Genomic DNA, 22,296 nt, shown 5'->3' on the forward strand with positions numbered 1-22,296 from the left:
TGATGTTTAAATCCCTTTATGTATCCCGATGTATGTAGTAAAAGTCACAATACGTGCTACAAAATAAGTGCCATTTCAAACTGTACATTTCACGAAAGTCAATACATATAATGTATTCTATGTACTAGATCCACACCTAGATCCAAGTTCATAACATGTCAGGAATAGGAATCAAAGGTTCAGAAATTAATGTTGTGAAAAACAACAAATCTTTTAGCAAAAAAAAACGCAATGCGCTGACTTCGGCATGTCGCTATCGCAAATCGGTTTTTTTACTGTGGCAACATTATGTTGACAGCTTTTCGGTCATGCACTCGCCGTCTGTCGACTTGTTTGTAGTTCATTTCATTCATTCAAGTGTTGATTTTCGTTCAATTTGGCGAATTTGTGGATAACGCTGGCAAAGACTTTACAATTTTCGTGATAATAAACAGTGTTACTTAATTTTATTTGTTAGAAGTTACGAAAAACAGAGAAAATGGCGTTGAGAACTTACGGCGATAAGCCGATAAGCTTTCAGATAGAGGAGGGTGGAGAATTCTACTGTGTCGGCTCAGAGGTTGGTTGGCTTTCATTTTGTTTATTGACGCTTACAATATGATTTACTTCTATTATACTTATATTACTTCTACATCACACTTTTTATTGCTTTATATTCCTTTCCTGGAGCCAGTCTAAAGTACGGAAACATATTTTGCGAATCCAGCAGTTATGACAACGTTAAACAATCCAAATCAATGATGCATGCTATCTATTTCATGACTACTTACCACTGTAATTTCATATCGAAATCTTTAATAACTATCCAAATTTTACTCTAACATCAATTTGTATATGATCACAACACATTTATAATTGAAACCTCTCTTTTGCAGGTCGGCAATTACCTACGGTTATTCCGTGGGTCTCTCTACAAGAAGTACCCGGGTATGGCCCGGCGTACTCTTACCAACGAGGAGAGGAAACGTCTCATTGACAATGGTCTAGGAGCCCATGTGCTGTCCAGCTCGGTATCCCTCCTCAAAGCTTCTGAGGTTGAAGATATTATTGAGGGCAACGATGATAAGTATGTGTACGTTTTGTGATTATTATTTCTCTTTTAGGTAATGAGTTTGAGTATGATTTGAACTCAATGATACGTTGGTGAGTTGTTAAATGGTTTTCGGTGATCATCATCACTCATCGTTTAAAGCTTTACTCTACTAAGTTGCAACACATCTTGGGAAACACTGGAATACTTGGGAACCTCATTATTATCTTATTTTCATCATTATAAATTATCATTCTCGGTTGTGGATCTATAGCAATTATTGTTTTGGTTGTTTGGTTTTTCATAATAAAATCTCCTTTATTAACCCTGGTAATGGCCATAAACAATTTTTATTTTTCTTTAGTTTCATAACAGCACCTGTACAGGGTGCGTTTTTTTAGCCTAACCATCTTTTTCATTGTACATAGCTTCCACTAACTGTACCAGATTTAACGGACTTGCTAATTTAACAGTAACTGTGTATGATTAGGTACAAAGCGGTGTCAGTCAGCCAGGAGTTGGCAACTCCTAGGGAGAGCAAGAGTAAGAAGCCACACAACCAGTCTTGGCTGCCGGTTATGCCCAACTCTTCACACTTGGATGCTGTACCACAAGCCACTCAGATAAGCAGGACTAGGGTGCATAATAAGAAGGTATAAAACTTGCTCTTTGTTCTAATAATCACAGCATTTTTGTTACATCTTCAACAAGTTGCTATATGGCAAATGTTTGATGCACATCTTTTAGTAGATTTAATTTTAATTTTCATAGTACATAAAAAGGCTGATAAAGGTAGGTAATGAAAACCTCAAAATGTATATCATACTATTTATTCATTTTAATGCTACATTCTACATTGAGTGATATTGGTTCTTTGAGTACCTTTTCAATAAATTGTATTGTTTTAGGTGCGTACATTCCCCCTGTGTTTTGATGACACAGACATGACTGCAATGTTGGAGAACTCCTCACAGAAGCAGATTCTTGTGCCCATCAGACTGGACATGGAGATAGAAGGACAGAAACTGAGGGACACATTTACTTGGAACAAAAATGGTATGCATTTGCTTCATTGACTTCTTCTAATCATTACAGTGTACTACAAACCGTCAAAACTTACTATTCATTATTATTAGGATGTCCATAATAACAACAAATAACCAACGCCCATTTAGTTTGAGAGTTGTACACTACTGTATTCTTATTTAAAAAATAATGGCCTGTGATACATATAACCCTAGACAAAAGGTAAAAATAATTTCTCCTTATTCAACATTCTTTACATGTTTTGTTTATATTTCAGAATCAATAATAACACCGGAACAATTTGCGGAAGTGTTATGCGATGACCTTGAACTGAACACAAGCACATTCATCCCAGCAATAGCTTCGTCTATCAGACAGCAAATAGATGCGTTCCCGAGTGAACCTCCCGCTATACTAGAGGAGCAGCCTGACCAGAGAGTTGTTATTAAGCTGAACATACATGTGGGCAATACTTCGCTAGTTGATCAGGTTAGTTCTTCCATCCATCCATTTTGTTGGATCATAATGTTTACTAGGTATGGCAAAAATTTGCCGAGCTGTTCCGGGAGTAGTCAATTGTGACGAACTCATAGTAGGACTGTTGTACCTAATTTTAAACAGTGAGTGAGTTGCACCTTCTGATTATACCCAAGCCATAACCAGCCGTGAAATTGCTGCCCATTGGTTAAACTGGCGATTTGACAACTGGAAACACAGGAAATGGTGGTTTTGGAGGCTTTTTTAAACCTTGATGTCCAAAAAGTCTGTTTTGCAGCCAAGTTTGAATAAATGATTTTGAGTTGGGTTGAGAAGGATCAGTTACAATTAAAACTTATAATCATAATTCCAGGTGGAATGGGACATGTCGGAGAAAGAGAACAACCCGGAACAGTTTGCTATGAAGCTGTGTGCTGAGCTGGGGTTAGGCGGGGAGTTCGTCACCGGCATCGCTTACAGTGTGCGGGGACAGCTGAGCTGGCATCAGAGGACTTATGCTTTTAGTGAGGCACCGCTGCCTGTTGTTGAGGTATGAGATTTTTACTTTTATTATTTTGTTGAGAAATATAAGTGTACTTTCTATGTGAAAATTGCCAAGATATTACACTTGTATTTAGACTGATATGTTAATGTATAGGACGCTCTTTTGACGGTATTATTACGTATTTTGGAGATTTTGTGCATATAATGCGTTCTATATCATTGTTTATAAGAGAATATATAACCAGTACCTTGCCCAATTTGAACAAGCACTGGACCGTTATTTGAAGTCCTCATAATGTTTCCAGTCACTCTTAGTAAGTGGCCTCTAAATTAAAATTGAAATCTGGTGGATCACTCATTGGATCATTTCTTTTTTTACACGTAAATCGTACAGACCTCCAAAAAACCATAGCATCGTAATCTTTGTACCACTAGGCACTTCCTTCCCACAAATCGATATACATACTTCACATTACTTATTACCATTACTATATTTACTTACAGACGCCATACCGCCAGCCATCGGAGGCGGAGCAATGGGCGCCGCACCTGGAGACGCTCACCAACGCGGAGATGGAGAAGAAGATCCGCGACCAGGACCGCAACACGCGACGCATGCGCCGCCTCGCCAACACTACGCCCGGTTGGTAGACACACATACACACAGACATGCAGACACACAAAGTATACTGATTAGAGATGTTAATACTGATAAATGTCTTTAAAAAAGCAGTAGCCGCATACACAGACTTGTTAACATCACACCCGGTTGGTAGACACATATACATGCAGACAGACACACACAAAGTATACTGATTAGAGATGCAAATAATGATGTAAATGTCTTTAAAAAAGTCGCAGGATCGCTAACACAAAGTATACTGATTTCAGTAAGGTGTAGTCACGGACAACAAAATGACTAGCGGAGATGTCATAATGCAAAACTTCCTAAGCAAGTAACGCTATGTACCGTTGGTTACTTGACCTACAAGAAAGCGCCTGACCTACCCATCTTATGGCATCTCCGCTCATCTTTTCTTCCTCCTTGGTAGACACACACAAAGTATACTTTACACTTAGAGATGCTACACCATATTCGGTTGGTAGACATACATATAAAGACACAAAGTATACTGATTTGAGTTAGGTGAAGTAATTTTGCAATGCAATTTTTGATTTTCACAATTCTATAGTTGATTACTCTTTCAAACTCTTTAGTATACGATTATACTATTTATTAAAGGTGGTTAAATACACATAAATTACACAAAAATCTTCTTAAGCAAATCAAGATCAATTTATTTTGGTTTATTCAGTCTGTATTATATTAATTTTTTTAACAAAGTCAAAGGTTTTTATTTCTGAAATAGACCTTACACATTAGGCTTAGTTTCTATTAAATATTTATATGGAATGGGTTGGTAGGTATTTGTATGAAACGATAAAACAATAAAACTGCATCAGTATACTAGTAGGGAAGTCATTTATTTTCGAATAACGTAGAATAAACTACACATACGAGTAGGCGAGATACAACTTTGGTATGAGGATATCATCACACGGAAACAAAACTTAGATCAGTATAGTTCTCGCAAAACTCATTGGCGGTCCGTAACTAACTTCAGGGCGCAAGTACGCGTATTTGTTCTATACCCACCTCCGTCACCCGCCGACACCTAAAATTGGTTTATGCGCATCGACTCACGCAACGGTTCCGTGACGATATAAAGTTTTGCGAGAGCTATACATACTCATACACTTCACACAATTTTTACCGATACATAATATTACTTTTACAAACATGTTGTTATTTTTATTTTAATCAATTATTATTTTGTGTATGTACTTAATAACATTACTATATTTAGCAAAACTGGTCGCTCATTACAGATTTTGGTCGTAAAGTAATTCATTGAATAGACGCAGAGGCTTTATTTATTTATTTCAAGCTGAATTATACTCGGTGGATATGCGTCTTTCAATAATTTATTTACTCATATATAATCGAAGTTTAAGGCACGATTGCACAACTATCCACTGAATTCATTTATCGCTAAATTTCTGTCAATAAACTGTCTATAAAGGCATTAAAAAGCTGGAAATAAATCGTGCTAACTTATTTTATCACTTGAAGTTGACAATGTCAGTCTAAATAATATTTAGCTTTAATTGCATTTAGTGGACAGTAGAGCAATAGTTCAAAATCTGTAATTGGCGACATCAATGTGCTTATAGAAGATATTTTACAAAATCGATTAATAGTTACTCGAGTACTATTTTACATCACAAAATCGTGAATCTATAAGCATAGATATTTAGTAGTATAAGACATTGGTAAACAAAGCTGCCTCCATAGTCAATAAATACCACATAAGACATTGGTCTTCCAAAATAGAGCAATGTTGTAATATAACACGAATAATCGATTTAAAGGTATCGAAAGATCGATAAACTCTCGAATGATTGAATCGGAACGTCTGTTTATGCCACTGGAAAAACTGCAATAATGGATTACAAAATAGTCATTTAAATTAGGTGCATTAAATATATTGAATGGGTTGGTTTTTGAAATATATGCGATTTGAATCGATATAAATAGCTAATCAAGTAGAATATATTAAATCACAATAAATATTTATACAAACGAGGAGTGCGCTTTTTGAGGCTAACTTTGTTTGCAGTTACAGTCAAATCAGTTTTAAAATAATATTTAATTATTTATAAGTATTAATATAATGTTACAATTATGGACTGAGGTATTTAATTAATTGATACATATTCTTGACTGCTTAAAAATGGTAATTTAATGATAAACTCTTTCAGTCTTCCGAAACACAAAATGATATAAATAAAACCTGAGGAACAAGATAACTTAATATTGTATTTTTTCTTGTTGTGTTAGTCAACATTTTTTAAGACTGATGGCCATTTTTGAGCAGTGAAAATATTGAAGCATAATCAACAAGTCGCGGTGACAGTTTATCTCGAGTATTTTCTAGTTAATTTTACAATTTACAATAAATGAATTAATACAGTAAAACATTAATTAAACATTAAAAGTAAAACATTAATAAAATGAAAAACGTATTGATGCCTTTCATGAGTACAATTTCATAATAGATGCAATATAGTTAAGGTTTTAGTAAAATCAGCACGAAAAAATTACGAACCAAGTTCAGTCACTGCCAAAAAATCAAAGTGAATAATTAATTTAATAATATTTATATGTTCGATAGTTTTTTCGTGCATATTTTACACGTTCATGTAATGTATTAAGAAAGTAAGTGGACTGTTAAAATTCTATCACATTAAAGAGGAATTTTCCAAAAATTGTTCCTTTTTGTTTCATTTTTAACCTCATTTTGTTTAACTAACCTAATATTTGGCTCGCAAAGGGTGATTCAATTGACACAATCTGCTTACCATTACAATTTTGAATTACATGGCAATTATAATGTTAGCACTAAATTGTTTAGTCTTCAAGACCACGAAAAAGTGATTTAATTTTGTACATTTTTACAGTTAAACAATTAATTTTGGTGACATTTATCATGTTAATTATAATTATTGTGAATGAAGACTTGACAATTTCGTTACACTAGCAACACTCGAACATAATATTGCCATACTTAAAATTTATAATAAAAAAAACTAAATTAGAATTCGACTAAACGAGTTGTTTTTGGTGACAGATGTGTCCTTGAGTCGCGCCGTCAACCGGCTGATTCGAGCCGACGAGGCCCTCTTCCAAACTACCCCAGAAAAGAGGAGGAAAAAGATATAAACTTGCAACACTTGGAAAAAATGCTGTGTCCTCCTTACTATAGAAAAATATTTCGTTTACATACCTACATTATAAACTCCTTAGGCCCATTTTCGTCGACATCATAAACGTCAGGTTTCTGAAAATAACTAATTAGGTTCTATGAATATTCCCATTCAATTTTAAAAGTAAACAGATGTTTTAAGAAAACCTGAAGTTTATGTTGTCGCTAATAATGGGCCTTAACGTTGTCATACATCTGGTTTGCTGCTAACCACTTCGACTTCATACACCCCTGGTACTTTCAACTGTAAAGTTATACGTAAGTAATTTCTATTTTAACGTTTTACATACGCCTGATACGAATTATTAAATAAGTAAGCTTTTTTATAGATTCTACTTTTATTTTTTTTCATATATTGCTTTAGTTTTAGATGTCTGAAACGGGTATATGTTTCATATTCAATGATAATTTTGCCATATTGTGATAGATATCATCTTGCCAATACGACATTCAATGGTGGGACACAGCAACTTAATTTTTTATTCCATATTATTATAAATCTTGATGTAATCGTAAATTTCAATACGTAGTTCTTTACATTTAGGGAATTTAAAGCGCTTGGTCTGTGAGAGATCAGTTTCTTAATAAACTGTTGCCTACAGAAAAAAAATCGACAAGTCATTTAGATCGTGAAAATTTTAGTTAGCGGGTATGCGCTGGCCGCATTTCAAATTTTTTTGTTTCATTTATTAATCTGTTTTCAACCGAGTTTCATAAAAAGAGGAGGTTCTCAATTTTCATTTACCGTTACTTTTTAAGTAGTTTTAACTGCTCTCTCAAGGACGAAGCAAGTATGACGGCCTAAGGCGTATATTCCTAGGATTGTATGTGAAGCCTGAAAGGCTGTTTAAATCTTAGTATCTGTAGTGTTATTTCTATTCGTATACAGTATATATTAGTTCACTTGTTTACACCATGGTGGAAGGAAAGATGATCTCCACTCATCTTCTCACGCACCTTCACGCACCTTCTTCTGGGTCAACTACGTACAGTGGGCGTGATCAAAACGATCAGTTTCGAGTGTACTAATGAGGCGGGGTTCTTCAGACATCTGTCAAAGATTTCTATATTATAGTATATTGTTTTGAACTTAAAGAAAGCGTATGGGGCGTAGCTAGTAACGTTCCTCGTCCCCGAGCAGCCAAATTTTGGCTCGCCATTTTCTTAGGAGAGTTTCCATAATGACATCTCCGCTCTTCATTTTTTCTCCATGTTTGACACATTCACACAATTTGTCGCAAGTAGTGTGCGAGCAAGAAGCGAATAGACGGGCTGTCATTTCTAATCCCATTCTTTATACACTATACATACTTTATAGACGGGTAGTATACAACTTATGCTAACAAGATTAAATATGTGTTTATCGATGAACTCACCATATAATCGTATTTGATGTGTTCAAGTCAACAGAAAAATAGTATCATTCATCTAATGTTTTAACAAATCTATTGAGATTATATCGAAATTATTAATGTGCATTTATCATTTTCCAGTTTCGTGTTGTGACTCTAAATATAATGTTGATAATAGTTTGTTTGGTTCTTACAGAGATTCGATTTAGTAAGTAATATTAGTCGACTTTCAGAAATTATTGGTTGTAATTTCAGTTAGTGCTGGTTGTAAGTAAGGCCTAGTTTTGGAATAGTTAAGGATATAAATAGTATTTCATAGTATGTGACTTGGGATTAAATAATCGTGTCATTATATTAAATAGATCTGATTTATTTTAAGAACGACACAAGCAGATTCAGCTCTCTGAAAAATATTTCTTATCAATTTTCTTATTAATGTGCTATTCTAACGTTCGATTTATTCATAGGCACAAGTTCACCGAAAACATAAACGGCCGTTTTTCTTTAACCGACAGTTTACTTTGAAAATGGGACGTGAAACAATAGAAAACAGTTATTTTAAGAAAACGGACGCTCATGTTGTTGGTGAACGTTGGCCTATGTTGATTAGTAAGTTTTAGTGCTGAGATATAAACAGGCCTCATATCTGTGGTTAGTGTTTAAGATAAATAAAGACATACGTATTAAAGAGTTGTTTTATTATGTATCTAAATACTTTTCAAGACTTCAGTAGAACGTGTATTGTTACAATATCCAACGAAATATGATTATAAAAAAGAACAGTAAATTATTATTACCATAGCCAGTTCCGCAGATAAGAACCTAAATGCTAAAGTCCAGACCCTAAAAAGGACACTTTAACCGATAGTGAAAAGCGTATTTGCCGTGAATTGGGTGAAACCGCGAGAACTAAAACGTCTGGGCATGGTTCGAATGCATAATAAATTATGAACATACCTACATATAATTTCTGTGACAAACCCTACATTTTCGTTCTTTACAAATAAATAGTCATCATACATATATTTCTATCCTTGATTGCAATCCCCTAACATGAATAGAGACGTCACAAATCCTCATCTTATCTTGGAAATCCCCTACGAAAGCAAATTCTCAGCGGATCGGAATAATATTCACCTTTGTGCGCTCCAATAGGTGCCATCAATCACTTAGCGTATAGCCGACGACGTATAATGGAGAAGAAATTATGAGCAACGACATATTCGTGGGACGTAGCTACCAGGAGCGCAGAAATTAGAGGATGTAGGATTTGGTGATTGTTAAGAAGTCTAATATTTATTAGTAGTTGTTTAAAGTAGGCAGGTAAGAGGGGTAAAAATATTTTCAACGAGTTAAACTATCAGGAAACTATAGACTTGTTGAAACTAATTTGAGAATTACTTAACCAAAGAGATTAGTATTTTTTTTACTGACAAAATAAGGCTGTATTGGTTGAGCTAGAAAGGTGACCTTAAAGATTGAAATGAATGAAACGGGGAGATTACGTAGGTAATGAAATTACGAGCTTGAGGAGTTTTACCTATGATGCGTAAGCGAGAGCCGTTTAGAGTCACGGTATATGAGTTAGGTACTTGCTTTATGAAAAGGTAAGGTTGCAAAAAAACACGTTTCATTCAAGTTTACAAATGTTGGTCGGTAAATCACGCAGATACGAATATTCAAAACTAGGAATTCTCCGTTCCTTATTACTGTATGTAAATTTTAGGAGATAAATTCACGTACTATGGAACATTTTGAATTCTTTCCCTTTTACCAGATTCGTAGGAAGTGATAAGCTAAGTGAATTATAATGTTTCGCGAGATAACTGCGTAGGCGGCGGCGCGTAGATCTGCTACGTGCTACGCGGCTACGAGGCTACGCTGCTACGAGTTCTGGAACTTTTTCGTTAACGTGCGGTAGGTAACAGAAATGCTTACAGAAATGTTTTTCTTATTATTTGAAAACATTTGACTGTGATAAAAATAGCATATACTATTTTTGCATATTTATTATATTATATGATTTATGGATTTATTAAATGTTTTTAAGGAATATAGAACAATGTTTTGGGTATTTAAATTTCCATTCTAGCAATTCGAATCGAAGTCGAAAACTGCGAGACCTAAGGATACAGTGAGCTCGTTTTGCGTGAATCGGATTGTCAATAATAATCAACAAAATGTAGGGTAGCTGTTTGTAACTAATATATCAAGACGACCAACATCTTAGTCAGCCCGCGACCATGGATGCTGTAAAGGATCTGAAACGTCGGGATTAAATAATATTAATATAACCGCGATAAAATCCGTAAAAGTAGTTTTACTTAAATGTCTAATGTTCACGCACTTAAGTGTCAGAAATCAATAAAGTAATTGGTAATTTTGTTCAATTAATAGTTATGGGTATTTTTTTCTGGTTTTTAATTCTGACTTTAAATCGTTTGTAGGTATTACTTCTTTACTGTATTTTTTATACTGACGTAAGTATATGCGGCTAATAAGTATAATTTAGTGCAAGTGCAAACAAACTATATATCAAGGTCATTTTGAAGAGGCAAGTATTTACTGCAAACTACAGAATACATTTAATACAAAAAGCAAACCTACTACTAACCCCAATCTTTTCAATACCCATTAAAACTTCTACCCAAAAAAAAAACACGCATTAATTACCATCCCATTGAAAGAACCACAATGTCAGGGGCGGTCAACTTATGTAGATGCTTACTAAAACCTGTGATAGTCTCAAATGGGCCGCCTCGTCTCGACCCAAAGATTTATAGGCCCAGTATAGACGATCCGAGTCGAGAAAAACATCTAGAGCGCATGCGCGAACTCGACCAATGTTGTTCCTGAGCATGGACAGTGCGTGACGGGCGCTCGAGACGAACTAGTGAGGGGTAGTGTGTCGATAGTAGCTAGTCGATGAGTGATAAGATTATTTGTTTTTTTGTTTAGTGAACTTAGATTATTTTTATTTTAGTTTTTTGGAAGTTGTCTAGAGTTTATGGGATCTTGTTTGGTTTCTGAATGTAATATTTTTTATTGCTGTGAAAATAGCAAAAGATCATCCTTTCAGACTTTTGCTACGATCCGAATTACAACTTTGGATTTACCACAAGGCAAGTTCATATTTTTTTTTGCCAAGAAAAATGTGTTCAAATTAGGCTCAAAAAAATCGTGATTCATGAAAATTGAACATGAGGTCTAACTTATGATAAGATTCAGTGACTTCTTAATAAAGCCCTTCCTTACCAACATACTTTTTTAAGCAATAAAACTCACAACATCCAATAAAAAAGACTGCAAGGCGTTTATTGCAGTGTTTATTTGTTCCGCGCGACCGTGTGATATTGTTTTCGATAGCGAACATTATTGCGAACAATAAAAGTCGAGATCTCGGTACGTCCCTAATGGCAGATTTCACCAATGTTCAGTGTGATAAAATGTTTGGGACAGGCGGAGTGAAGCGCGCGCTCCGCGACCCGAGCCCGCCAACGGAAAATTCAAATTTCAATCTCTTAAAAAAAAATTACACTGTGCCAGTAACAAAAATGTGTGACTCCAATTTTAAAATTTAAAACTTTTTTTTTTAATTTCGTGTTAATGCTGTGTAAGTTTTGAGAACTGAAACTCCTTGGTGATTGGTTAGTTTTTTTTTGTATGTTAGAAAAACAAAATAAATATGTGAAAGTTACTGTTTTCGAACTGTATTGTGTTTCCGGCAGTAATGGAAGTTTCTGATAAGGTAAGTGAGATTTATTTTTAGGTGCGATTTCTTCCTGCTTTGGAAAAGTTATGAAACTTTCTTACTTCCTGTTTCTGATAAATTCTTGTTAAAGGTTTTCGTTTGAATGGTTTCACACGAAATATTTTTATCTTCGTTCTTCTTTATTATTATTCATTGTTCTGTACATAGGTACCTACTGTTTTTTTTTATTCTACTATATAAGATTATCAAAAATTTCGTTATACCTACGTGTGAAGGGCCAAACATTCAGTATAAACTACTCAAAACAAAATAGGGCCCACCTTAATTTATGTTACTTTTTTGTTTAAAAATTACTCAATGGGCAATGATTAGTAAAATTAAGTATTGATTTGTGAAGTAGACATGTTTACGAGTCATTATTTATGATTCGAGCAACAATTTATGCGTTTGATTCAAGTGGTCAGGCAGAAAAAGTGAAGTGCTTGAAAAAACACAAAATGCACTCATTTCGTCACTTATGTTCTCAGTGTGACTCTAAGTTTTGTGGTTAGACGTTGCTTTCTTAAACTGTTTTGTTTGATTTCTGTCATAATCGTGGTCACTATGGCTAGTTCTCGACGTCATATGGACCTGGAAACTGCTGCAAGAGCAGTTGCACTGCTTCAGGAGGGACAGTCCCAGAGATCAGTAGCAATACATATCGGAGTGTCGCGAAGAGCTATCAGAAACGTGTGGGAGCGCTACCAGGAGACCGGGAGTGTAGCTAGGAGACCTGGAACGGGAAGAACTAGAGCCACAACTGCACATGAAGACCGGTATATACGGTTAACTGCACGTCGGGAGCGAACTTTGACCGCCCGGGCCGTACAAACCCGACTGCGGCAATCGACAGGTACCCAAGTCAGTGACCAAACTATCCGAAATCGACTCCACGAAGATGGTCAACGTTCCAGAGTACGAGCAGTTCGACTCAAACTGACTAGGGCTCATCGTGCAGCACGTTTAAGGTTCGCTCGGGAACATTTGGTCTGGACCATGGAGAACTGGAGCTCGGTTCTTTTTACAGACGAATGTAAGGTCAAGTTTTACAGTGACGACAAACGAATACGCGTGTGGAGAAAACAAGGCGAACGATTTTCAGAACCTTGCATCCATGGAACAGATCGTTTTGGGGGTCCAAGTGTTATGGTGTGGGGTGGGATTAGCATGATGGGCAAAACAGAGCTTGTCATTCTGGAGGAAGGTTCTGTAACAGCCTCCAGGTACGTTGAGCGAGTCATCCAACCTCACGTCATCCCATTTTCACAAAGAGTGGGTGCTGGTTTCGTGTTAATGCAGGATAATGCTCGTCCTCATACGGCTCGCATCACACAAAGAGCACTTTCTGAAGCCAACATTTCTGTTTTGCCATGGCCTGCAATGAGCCCCGACCTCAATCCCATTGAACATTTATGGGATCAACTGAAAAGAAGCCTCAAGGAGAACCATAGCCAGTTGAATAGTCAACAGGAGCTCATAAACGCGCTGAAACTCTGTTGGGAACGAATACCAGAGCAAAATGTTACCCACCTGATCGAAAGTGTACCAGATAGGCTCAGAGAGTGCATTCGGAGTAGAGGAGGCCCTACTCGTTACTAACAAAAACATTGCTCAAGCATTATTTGCAAAAAAAAAATGTTAGGTTGAGTTTACTGTGCTCATTATTTTATTGCAATTTCCCTAAAAAGTGATTTTTGTGTGTATTTTTTAAGAAAATAAACATTTTGATGAATGATTATGCTGAAACAGTTTATTTATACCTAGCCTAAGCGCATCTATCCAAAAATAACAAATAAGTATGACTACTTTGTAACCACAGCCTACACATGTAGTGGGCCCTATTTTGTTTTGAGTAGTTTATTTTTAAACCTTAATAACTAAATTAGATATATCTCTTAAGTGTTACCAATGCTATTTAACAACCACATAAGTAATTAAAAGATTAAATAATCCTATCAATTTAAACCGACACTCTTCCATTTCATTTAACCGAGCAATTTTCTTTAAACAGCCGATAATTAAACTTAATTAGTAAGGCAAATAATTAATGAAACCACGAAACGGGCACTTCATTTAAATTGAGGCTATTTGGAAATATTCCTGGTTGTAATAGCCAGTTAATTGCGTCTGAACACAAATGTTCAAAATGTTCTCAGAATTTCATAAAACGATTTCGGACCAACTTAACCTAGCGGCATATCTGTCTTAATCAACCGCTTAAGAGGATTACACTCTCTGAATGATAACCATGAACTTTTATCAACATCTTTATTAACTAATTTAATTAAGTAAGCGGCTTATGTACTTACTTACATAGGTTTTATGAAAAACCTTTCTGTAAGTGATCGGACCTTTTTGATGTTACGTCATACGTTACACTCGTGAATGGAACGATTGAATGAACTTGTGAAGTGAAGGGTTCGTTCACCAATTATAATACTAATTACTTTTGAAAGGGTTTTATCTTTAGATTGGGTTTCAAGTAATAATGAGGAGTTTAGGTATGTTTGATGCAAGATAGGTTACATTTTAATTTACATATACCATCACACTACCTAGTTGTGCCTAACACTTTGATATTTAAGATAACCAAATAATTTTAGGGACTAGAAAAATACGCTTTACTTTACGATTAACTTACTATTAAAATAAACCCCAACTGAGGTTTTTATTAATAAAGAAGATACGATATTTATAGTGCATGCGAACATTTGCGTGACGTATTCCATATCAATCAGAAAACCCCAATAAATATCACACCAAAATCAATTCCTAGTTATTCCTGAATATTCACGTATTCTATTACCGAACTCTCGAAGTTTACCGATCGAGAACAAGAAGTTACCACAAGTACCTAGCAACTGTTCGATGGTAGGAAACGTACAAGTTAACGGTGCCCTAGGGGGAAATTCTACTATGACTAGCTCTTCGAGGCAAAATCACCGTTTCTGTAAGCCTAGCCTTACAAAGGAGCTCACGAAACTTCAGCCTTTTCAAGCATCTATGAATAATTCAATGTTTCCAAACGTTTTTATTATTACTTCAATTTACATCTTACTACAGTTAACATTTATTCTATTTCAATTCCAAATGTCTTTTAAGAAATTAGTTTTTCGTCTGTCAAAATAATAGGTATTGTTTTTTCATTGGAAATTTATTTTCGTTTTATTATTTGGAAATTTCAATTTTATTTATTTATAGGCTAACGAATTTCTAAAAACAACAGATAAATAACATAATTAACCAGTAAAACGCTTTGTTAAAATCATTTGTTGTTAGCTAGAATCTCAGTCAAGTGGGTGTCTGAAACGGCGTGGGATATAATACCTACCCATACATACTAACATCAATTTATACTGCCAACGATATTATCAAGGATTCTAAGTAAAAGGTTGGAGGGGTATAAATTGGTTGTCGCAAGGAGATATTCTTGTTCATTTTATTTTTGCACTGACTGTCGGTACATAAGTACTTTGGTTTTGTATGAAGAAACCCACAGTATCCTTTGGCGGCAGATTACAATCTACCTTCGATTTCTTGTAGGTGTGAGTATAAAAGGAGTATTTTTGGCATAACAAGCATTTTTATTTGTTATGGGACTTATTTTGCCAATTCAAATAATTGGGCGATGCAGAGGAGACATATTATTATAGGTATATCTGTATATATACTTAAGTTTGAATAAAAATAATCATATCAAAATTCACCAGCAGTAATGAAAATGAATAATTAAATTATTTCTTTCACGACTGAAACCTTTTTTCAATAGCTAGGAATAAGCAATTTTCTTTTAATACCTCATTAAGGTCCTGGGTTCGATTCCCACGTGTTGTTAGTGCTATTATGTTTTCCCATGATTTTTTTAGTAGCTGCTCGTAGTCCTGTTAATGGCTTAAGGGTCACTCTATTGGGTCTTAAACGTAATTCACGAAATGTTCTATAAACTTTGTACCTATATTTTTTTCAACATCTAGAGATAAAGCTGCGCTTGTTACGTAGTTTCATCTACCTATGCAATACTCAGGGTGAGTTGCACCATTTAACTATAACGATAACCAAACTATAATCAGCCAAAAACTGGCTGTCCATTGGTCAAACTGGGTATTGGTCAACTGAACTGGTTCCAGTTAAATGGTGCAGGTACCCACTGCAATATTATGAAGCTGAAAAGTTTGTTTGATTGTTTGCTTGAACACGCTAATATCTGAAACTTCTGGTCCGAAAAATATTTCACAGTTAGATAGCCCATTTATCGAAGACGCCTGTAGACTGCTTTTCATCTACATGCGCGAAGGAATCGCCATCGGGCGCTGGTGGAACCGCTGTGCTAGCTGATGAAGCTAGTATGAAGCTTTTAATTAGATATTTTTCAGTAAGTACATACATATGTATGTTATTGTAAAAATTCCTTTTCAATTATGTTTCAACAAACAATTTAACTGTTCATTTACTGTTTTCAAGGGCACATACCTAATGTGAATGAGATTCCATTGAAACTATGAATAGTTTCTGTTTATCATTAATTGCGCGTTTGTTGCGGTATCACGTACAAATAGACTGATGAATATAGTTCATGCCATGCATTTTCAGTTTTGGGGAGGTATTCTGTTATTTTATCGTGGGTGGTTACTAATAATGTAGTGTTCTATACTCCTATGCTTCCTATACTCCTAGTGTTCTATACTTCTAAACTAATCTGTAGTTCCTAGTATACTGTTACTGTTACAGCCTTTTTATCGACCCACTGCTGGGCACAGGCCTCCTCTCACACGGAGAAGGATTGAGCATTAATCACCACGCTTGCTTAATGCGGGTTGGTGATTTCAGACTTAACAGTCCAGGTTTCCTCAAGATGTTTTCCTTCACCTTTTTGTCAGCCAGTGGTGTCCAAGATATACTTAGAAAGTACATACAATCTCATAAAAATTTGCATTGGTACTTGCCTGACCTGGAATCGAACCCACAACCTCATACTCGAGAGGTCGGTTCTTTAACCACTAGGCCACCACGACTATAAGGTCCTAGTATAATGAAAGGGAAAAAATATTGTGTTTGTTTGCAAAAAAAGTCATTAAAAATAACTGTCAGGATTTGAAAAATGCTTTCACTGTTCTGAAGCTAAACGATCCCCAAGATATAGGCTATACTTATCCGGTTGCCCCGGGATGTGGGTGAAGCCGCGGGAAAACATTAGTACTAGTATTGTATATTCTATCGTAGGAGTTTCTAGTAATGTAGTCTTCTGTAATATTCTGATTAATAATTAAGACCTCGACCTGGCGGTCAAAAGGTTGCGAGTTCCCAACCCATCTCCATATCTATTGACTTGAACCTACCCGTTCCAGATATAAAGTCATTTTAGCGTAGTTGCAAATTATCATTTTTTTTAAATCAATATTACAAGTACTGTCCTTATTTATTTATAAAATAGTTAAATTATAAATATGTATAAAATAAACTTTACTTTTCTTGGTAAGCATAGAAAACATTTCATTGATTCACAGTTAGTATAACAAGAATTAAACCACCTTTTTTCTTCAACGCAGTCGGATAAAATTACAAACAAACGTCGAAGCCTCAAATCGATACCAGGAAGACAGAAAATAGCAGACAGTTACATTATTCATAACAATGCTTCTACGTTACGTTTCACGCTAGCGTTCCATTTCATCAAAACAAGAGCACAAACAGGGCCTGTGATTGATCAGTGTATTTTGTCAAATGTGCACGCTTCATTGTGGTGGGATAGTCTCTGGGGGAGCCTGTCATGAACGCATCACTTTGTAAATGTTGACTAAAGCAGGCCATGACTGAAATGGACCAGGAGTGAGAACAATTTAATCTATTTTTTTCGTGTTTGTACATATTTCAGCACAAAATTTTACAGTAGCTTACTGTTCTTAATGCTCGTGTTTACCACACATATTCAAATATATAAATCATTAAGCATGTTTTATTTAATGTATTTGATCTACTTGAGATAAGGCATGCATGTAGATAGACTGCAAAAAATACTAGGGGATCATGAACACTCAAGAGGTAGTTTTGATCACAGATGAGTACCAAAAATGTATGTGTTCAAAACTTAAAATGCACATTGATGCGAATTATTTCATGTTACGCGTTAATTTAAATAACTCTACACACATCAAAATACATCAAAACCCTTGTGTAAAACCGAAATAACTTTAAAATTCGCCATATTCAAAGTGGGAAATGCAATATTCCACTCAGACACATGATAATCAACGTCATGGAGTTTCTCTCGGTTGCGGAAACTCGTTATATAAACTCTTTGTAGGAGTGACGAGTATGTGTGTGTGAAATTAATGTTTGTATGTAGGTTTTGTTGTTGTTGCTATGTGGAAATAGGTACATCCGGATTGAGAACTTCATTCTATGTGTGATAGTTATAATTTCTAGAAATTAAATTACGTTTTTTTAGAAACAAGGCCCTATTTTTGGGACTGTCAGACTTTAATCCACGTCTAACCGGCTAACTAGATTGAGAAGGTCAGATAAGCCGTCGCTCCTTGTAAAACACTGGTTCTCAGCTGCGTCTAGTTAGACTGGAAGACCCCAACATAGTTGGGAAAAGGCTAGGCAGATAATGACTTTAATCCACCCTTTCGCCCTGCCCTTTGCCCTTTCAATAAATCGTTATTCAGTTTTTAAATCGATTTTTTCTTAACTCCTGAATTAAGTAATCGCCTGTGGTTTAGATTCGACTTATAGTAAATGCGAAAGGTTGCCTTTTCAAGTTAATTATAAAAGTGATCCTTTTAAAATAAATTGTGAAAGTCGTGTAGGTTTTGACGGATCGCATACATATGTAAGTTACATATTACTATATACCTATATACCTACAACAATATGTACTATGTATCATACATAATAATGAAAACACCACCCACTTCATGACTTACAAAGATAAATGGTTTTAAAACTATTAATTAATGGATGGAAAATGCATGGTATTACCATGACCAGCTGAATTAAGTGTTTGGTCGAGTTAATGGTGCGACAGTAATTTGTAGGCAGAACAACAGCTGTTTAACTAGTTGACTATCTGCATAATTATGGTGCCCTGGTAGTTTGTTAGCTGATGCTGATGATAATATTAATTGAACAGGAGTAAAATATGCTTAGGGTTTTTAGACTACATTACTATGAAGAGGTTTGAAATAAATATGAAGAAAGTGTTTGATTAAACTTTAATAAAGGTCACCGGAAGACGCTGGATGCAGGTCGCCTCCAACAGGAATCTGTGGAGATCTAAGGGGGAGGTCTATGTTCAGCAGTGGACGTCCTATGGCTGAGATGATGAAAGATTAAGATTAGAACGTTAGTCAAGTACATACCTACAGTTTCTGTGTTTCAGTGGTTACACTATTGCTGGGGGCCTTCCGTGTCTGCAGAAATGTTCAGCCGGATTCGCTTGCTAATCGAAATTCTCCAATAGGCATTGGACCGAAAGCTCTATTCGTTGACCGCTTTTCTATAATATGTAAAATTTACAGTGCTATTGCAAAAGAAGAGGTTTAAAAAAGTTAAAAAATCTACAAAAATATTTATTTAAAAGACATGTCAAAGTATTTTTTTTTATAATAACACGCTTAAGGTTTTAATTTTATTACAGGTGGCCGAGTTTTAATGCTCATAATATATTTACGTACAACTCTATGTACAGTCCGTAGTTCAAATTAAATGTATTGATGCCGAATACACACAGTAATGTATTGATTTTAACTGTACTTATTTGCATTTTCATGATATCTACCTACATTCAACATAATTATTTACTTTAAAGATACCGTACTATATGGTTGATGGTTTGTGTACAATCTATTTTTTTAAAAGCTTACTAGCAATGTAGGTTGCACTGATAGACTTGTTTACGCCTCCATCTAAGCTAAATATACTTCTAAGTAATTATGAGTGGGTTCACTTTTTACTCAAACCCTTTTAATTCTAGATACCAATCTCTTCGAATATGAATCTTTCACATTAATCACTCGATTTAGTGGTGGAAACAGCAAGAAGATCATGCAGCTTTTCAGACTATGGCGACTATACATCGTCGTCCTCCAGCCTTTTTCCCAACTATGTTGGGGTGGGCTTCCAGTCTAACCGGATGTAGCTGAGTACCAGTGCTTTACAAGGAGCGACTGCTCTATCTGACCCCCTCAACCCAGTTACCCAGGCAACCCCATATACATGGCGAATATACATAGTGGCAATATGTATTAGTAGCTTAATTTGAAAAGCGGTTGAATGCGGTTACATTTTAATTTCTGAAACCAATGTATAGATTTCCCCTACGTGAAATACAAGTACCTTCTCGGCAAATTAAATTAACAGAAGAATCAGAGTAACCAATATGCCCTGAGGAATTGGGAGAATTTCGAGCTCGTTTACTCTAGACCATTTCGATATCGGGGTAGATTTCATATTTTTTGGGAATCTGTCCATAGATACTTACTTGACAATATAAAGACGATGCCAATTGTATATAACTATATGTACAAGTTCCTAAACTTTAAAAATCTTAACATCATAAAAATCACCACACACTGCATAGTTTTTAGTCAGTTTTTAGTTCGATCGGGCTTATAATTCAGTAGGGGATGAATGGTACGCATAATTATAATGATCAGGTATCCGAACAGTATCAGACCGACTAAAAAGTTCGATTGGATTCGTGCAGCAGCCAAACAACCAGTTTTAAAGACGATTTTTTTGTACCTTGAACAGTTACAGTACACTTCTAATCTACTTGTAGTGGACGACAAGATAACCAGAAGCCATACATAAGTATAATTCAAGTACCAGGGCAGCATATAACTGCAGTTGTATAACAAAACACGATCTATTCAGACTCTTGAGAAAATCCCCGGCGCAGTAACTCATGTTGACAGACATTTGTTATGTAGGTCAAGTGAAATTGAACCTCATGGGAGTAAGCTGTCGGAAATTGAAGAACAACAAAACTTCTTAAAGTCCCACTTATCTGCGGACTTTATTATGCAATTATTCTGTTGAGTTATCTTCCCTGTAGATTTGTGTTTAATTTTGTTGGTTAAGTCTCAACTGCACACTGAACTTTGCAGTCCACCGATGTTTGTAAATTGGTACTTTATATCATCATCATCATCATCTCAGCCATAAGACGTCCACTGCTGAACATAGGCCTCCCCCTTAGATCTCCACAGATACCTGTTGGAGGCGACCTGCATCCAGCGTCTTCCGGTGATCTTTATAAGGTACTTTATATAGGAGGAAAAAAACACACCTCTTCTTAGCTTTCTAATAAAAAATGCCGTGACATTTTTCTCTTCATACATTTACCTACCTTTAAAATTCGCGCAAGACTTTTCGCGCCTTGATCCTCATACGTCACTGCTTTGTAAATACGCTTCGTAGCACCTGCGTGTTCGAGAAACTTCCACGTATGCATGTTATTCTCACTTGTACTCTTAGAAGGGGAGGGATTGTACACAAATGTTAAGCTAATGACGATTTTGTCACGGAATTGTACTTAATTACCTACCCATTTGTTGAAGTATGGTAAATACTCTTTATATGCGACTAGCCGTTGTCCAGTGGTTAATCCGCGCATCGTGGTACTGCTCGTTCCAGAATAAAATAGCCTATGTTACTCGAGAAGAGTGTAGCTTCCCCACAGTGAAAGAATTTTTAAAATCGGTTTAGTAGTTTCGGAGGATTTAGGGTACAAACAATCAAACAAAAAAATGTTTCCTCTTTATTATATTAATACAGATTTTTCTGGTTTGTAGAAATTAGATTTTCTCTTATTGCGCATTGAAACATTAATATTTCAGTTAATACACAATGCTTTGTTTACATGTTTCCATAAATAAATGCACAATTTCAGAAACGTTATTCCAGGGACTTCGTCTCCAAACAATCTAGATTCTAGGAATAGTCTAATAAACAAAAGCCATTAACGGCATTCTACGTCGAACTTAAATACTCAGAAACTCGCAGTGCACTATTATTGTATTAACTTAATAACAGTCGCACCCAGTTTCTGGTATCCTAGTACAATATATAAAATTATTTTGTTAATTTGTGCATTTTTTTTATAACTAGGTGAATAAAAAGTGATTTTTTTGACTTCAAAAGAAAGAACAGTTTTATAATTTGGATGTAGTTATTATTAAAACAATTATATCATGGAATTAATAATACTGTGGCCTCAGAAACCTCAATAAAAATAAATTAGTTTTCGAGAAGAATAAACAAGATATGACTGCTTGTGAATGAATGAAAATTCTCGTAAAATTGACCGAGTTTATTCCGTATTTA

At 35.4% G+C, this 22,296-nt stretch overlaps 2 protein-coding genes across 17 annotated transcripts in view; both read left to right on the forward strand.

The window, feature by feature from the left end:
- The first annotated feature begins 336 nt into the window (after positions 1–336).
- Positions 337–7,444, forward strand: LOC110380616 (SWI/SNF-related matrix-associated actin-dependent regulator of chromatin subfamily B member 1-A). 3 transcript variants are annotated; one of them, XM_049842969.2, is made up of 8 exons: positions 337–559; positions 876–1,066; positions 1,521–1,683; positions 1,939–2,086; positions 2,334–2,545; positions 2,907–3,083; positions 3,542–3,680; positions 6,730–7,444. In XM_049842969.2, exons 1-8 carry the CDS (start codon positions 479–481, stop codon positions 6,819–6,821), a joined length of 1,203 nt encoding a protein of 400 aa, XP_049698926.1. In that variant the 5' UTR covers positions 337–478; the 3' UTR covers positions 6,822–7,444. The 3 variants fall into 3 exon arrangements, with proteins under 3 accessions (XP_049698926.1, XP_049698927.1, XP_049698925.1); XM_049842968.2 differs by having other exon boundaries at positions 338–559; positions 876–1,072; XM_049842970.2 differs by lacking the exon at positions 6,730–7,444 and having other exon boundaries at positions 3,542–3,688.
- A 4,402-nt stretch (positions 7,445–11,846) lies between these two features.
- Positions 11,847–22,296, forward strand: part of Cngl (Cyclic nucleotide-gated ion channel-like) — a 299,859-nt gene continuing 289,409 nt past the window's right edge. For all 14 annotated transcript variants that reach the window (XM_064040529.1, XM_064040521.1, XM_064040524.1 and 11 more), the window contains exon 1: positions 11,847–11,964. The gene's annotated coding sequence lies outside the window, so the exon portion shown is untranslated. The remainder of the gene's footprint in view (positions 11,965–22,296) is intronic.

The sequence above is a fragment of the Helicoverpa armigera genome, chromosome 22 (assembly GCF_030705265.1).
Source record: "Helicoverpa armigera isolate CAAS_96S chromosome 22, ASM3070526v1, whole genome shotgun sequence".
Taxonomy (NCBI): Eukaryota; Metazoa; Arthropoda; class Insecta; order Lepidoptera; family Noctuidae; genus Helicoverpa; species Helicoverpa armigera.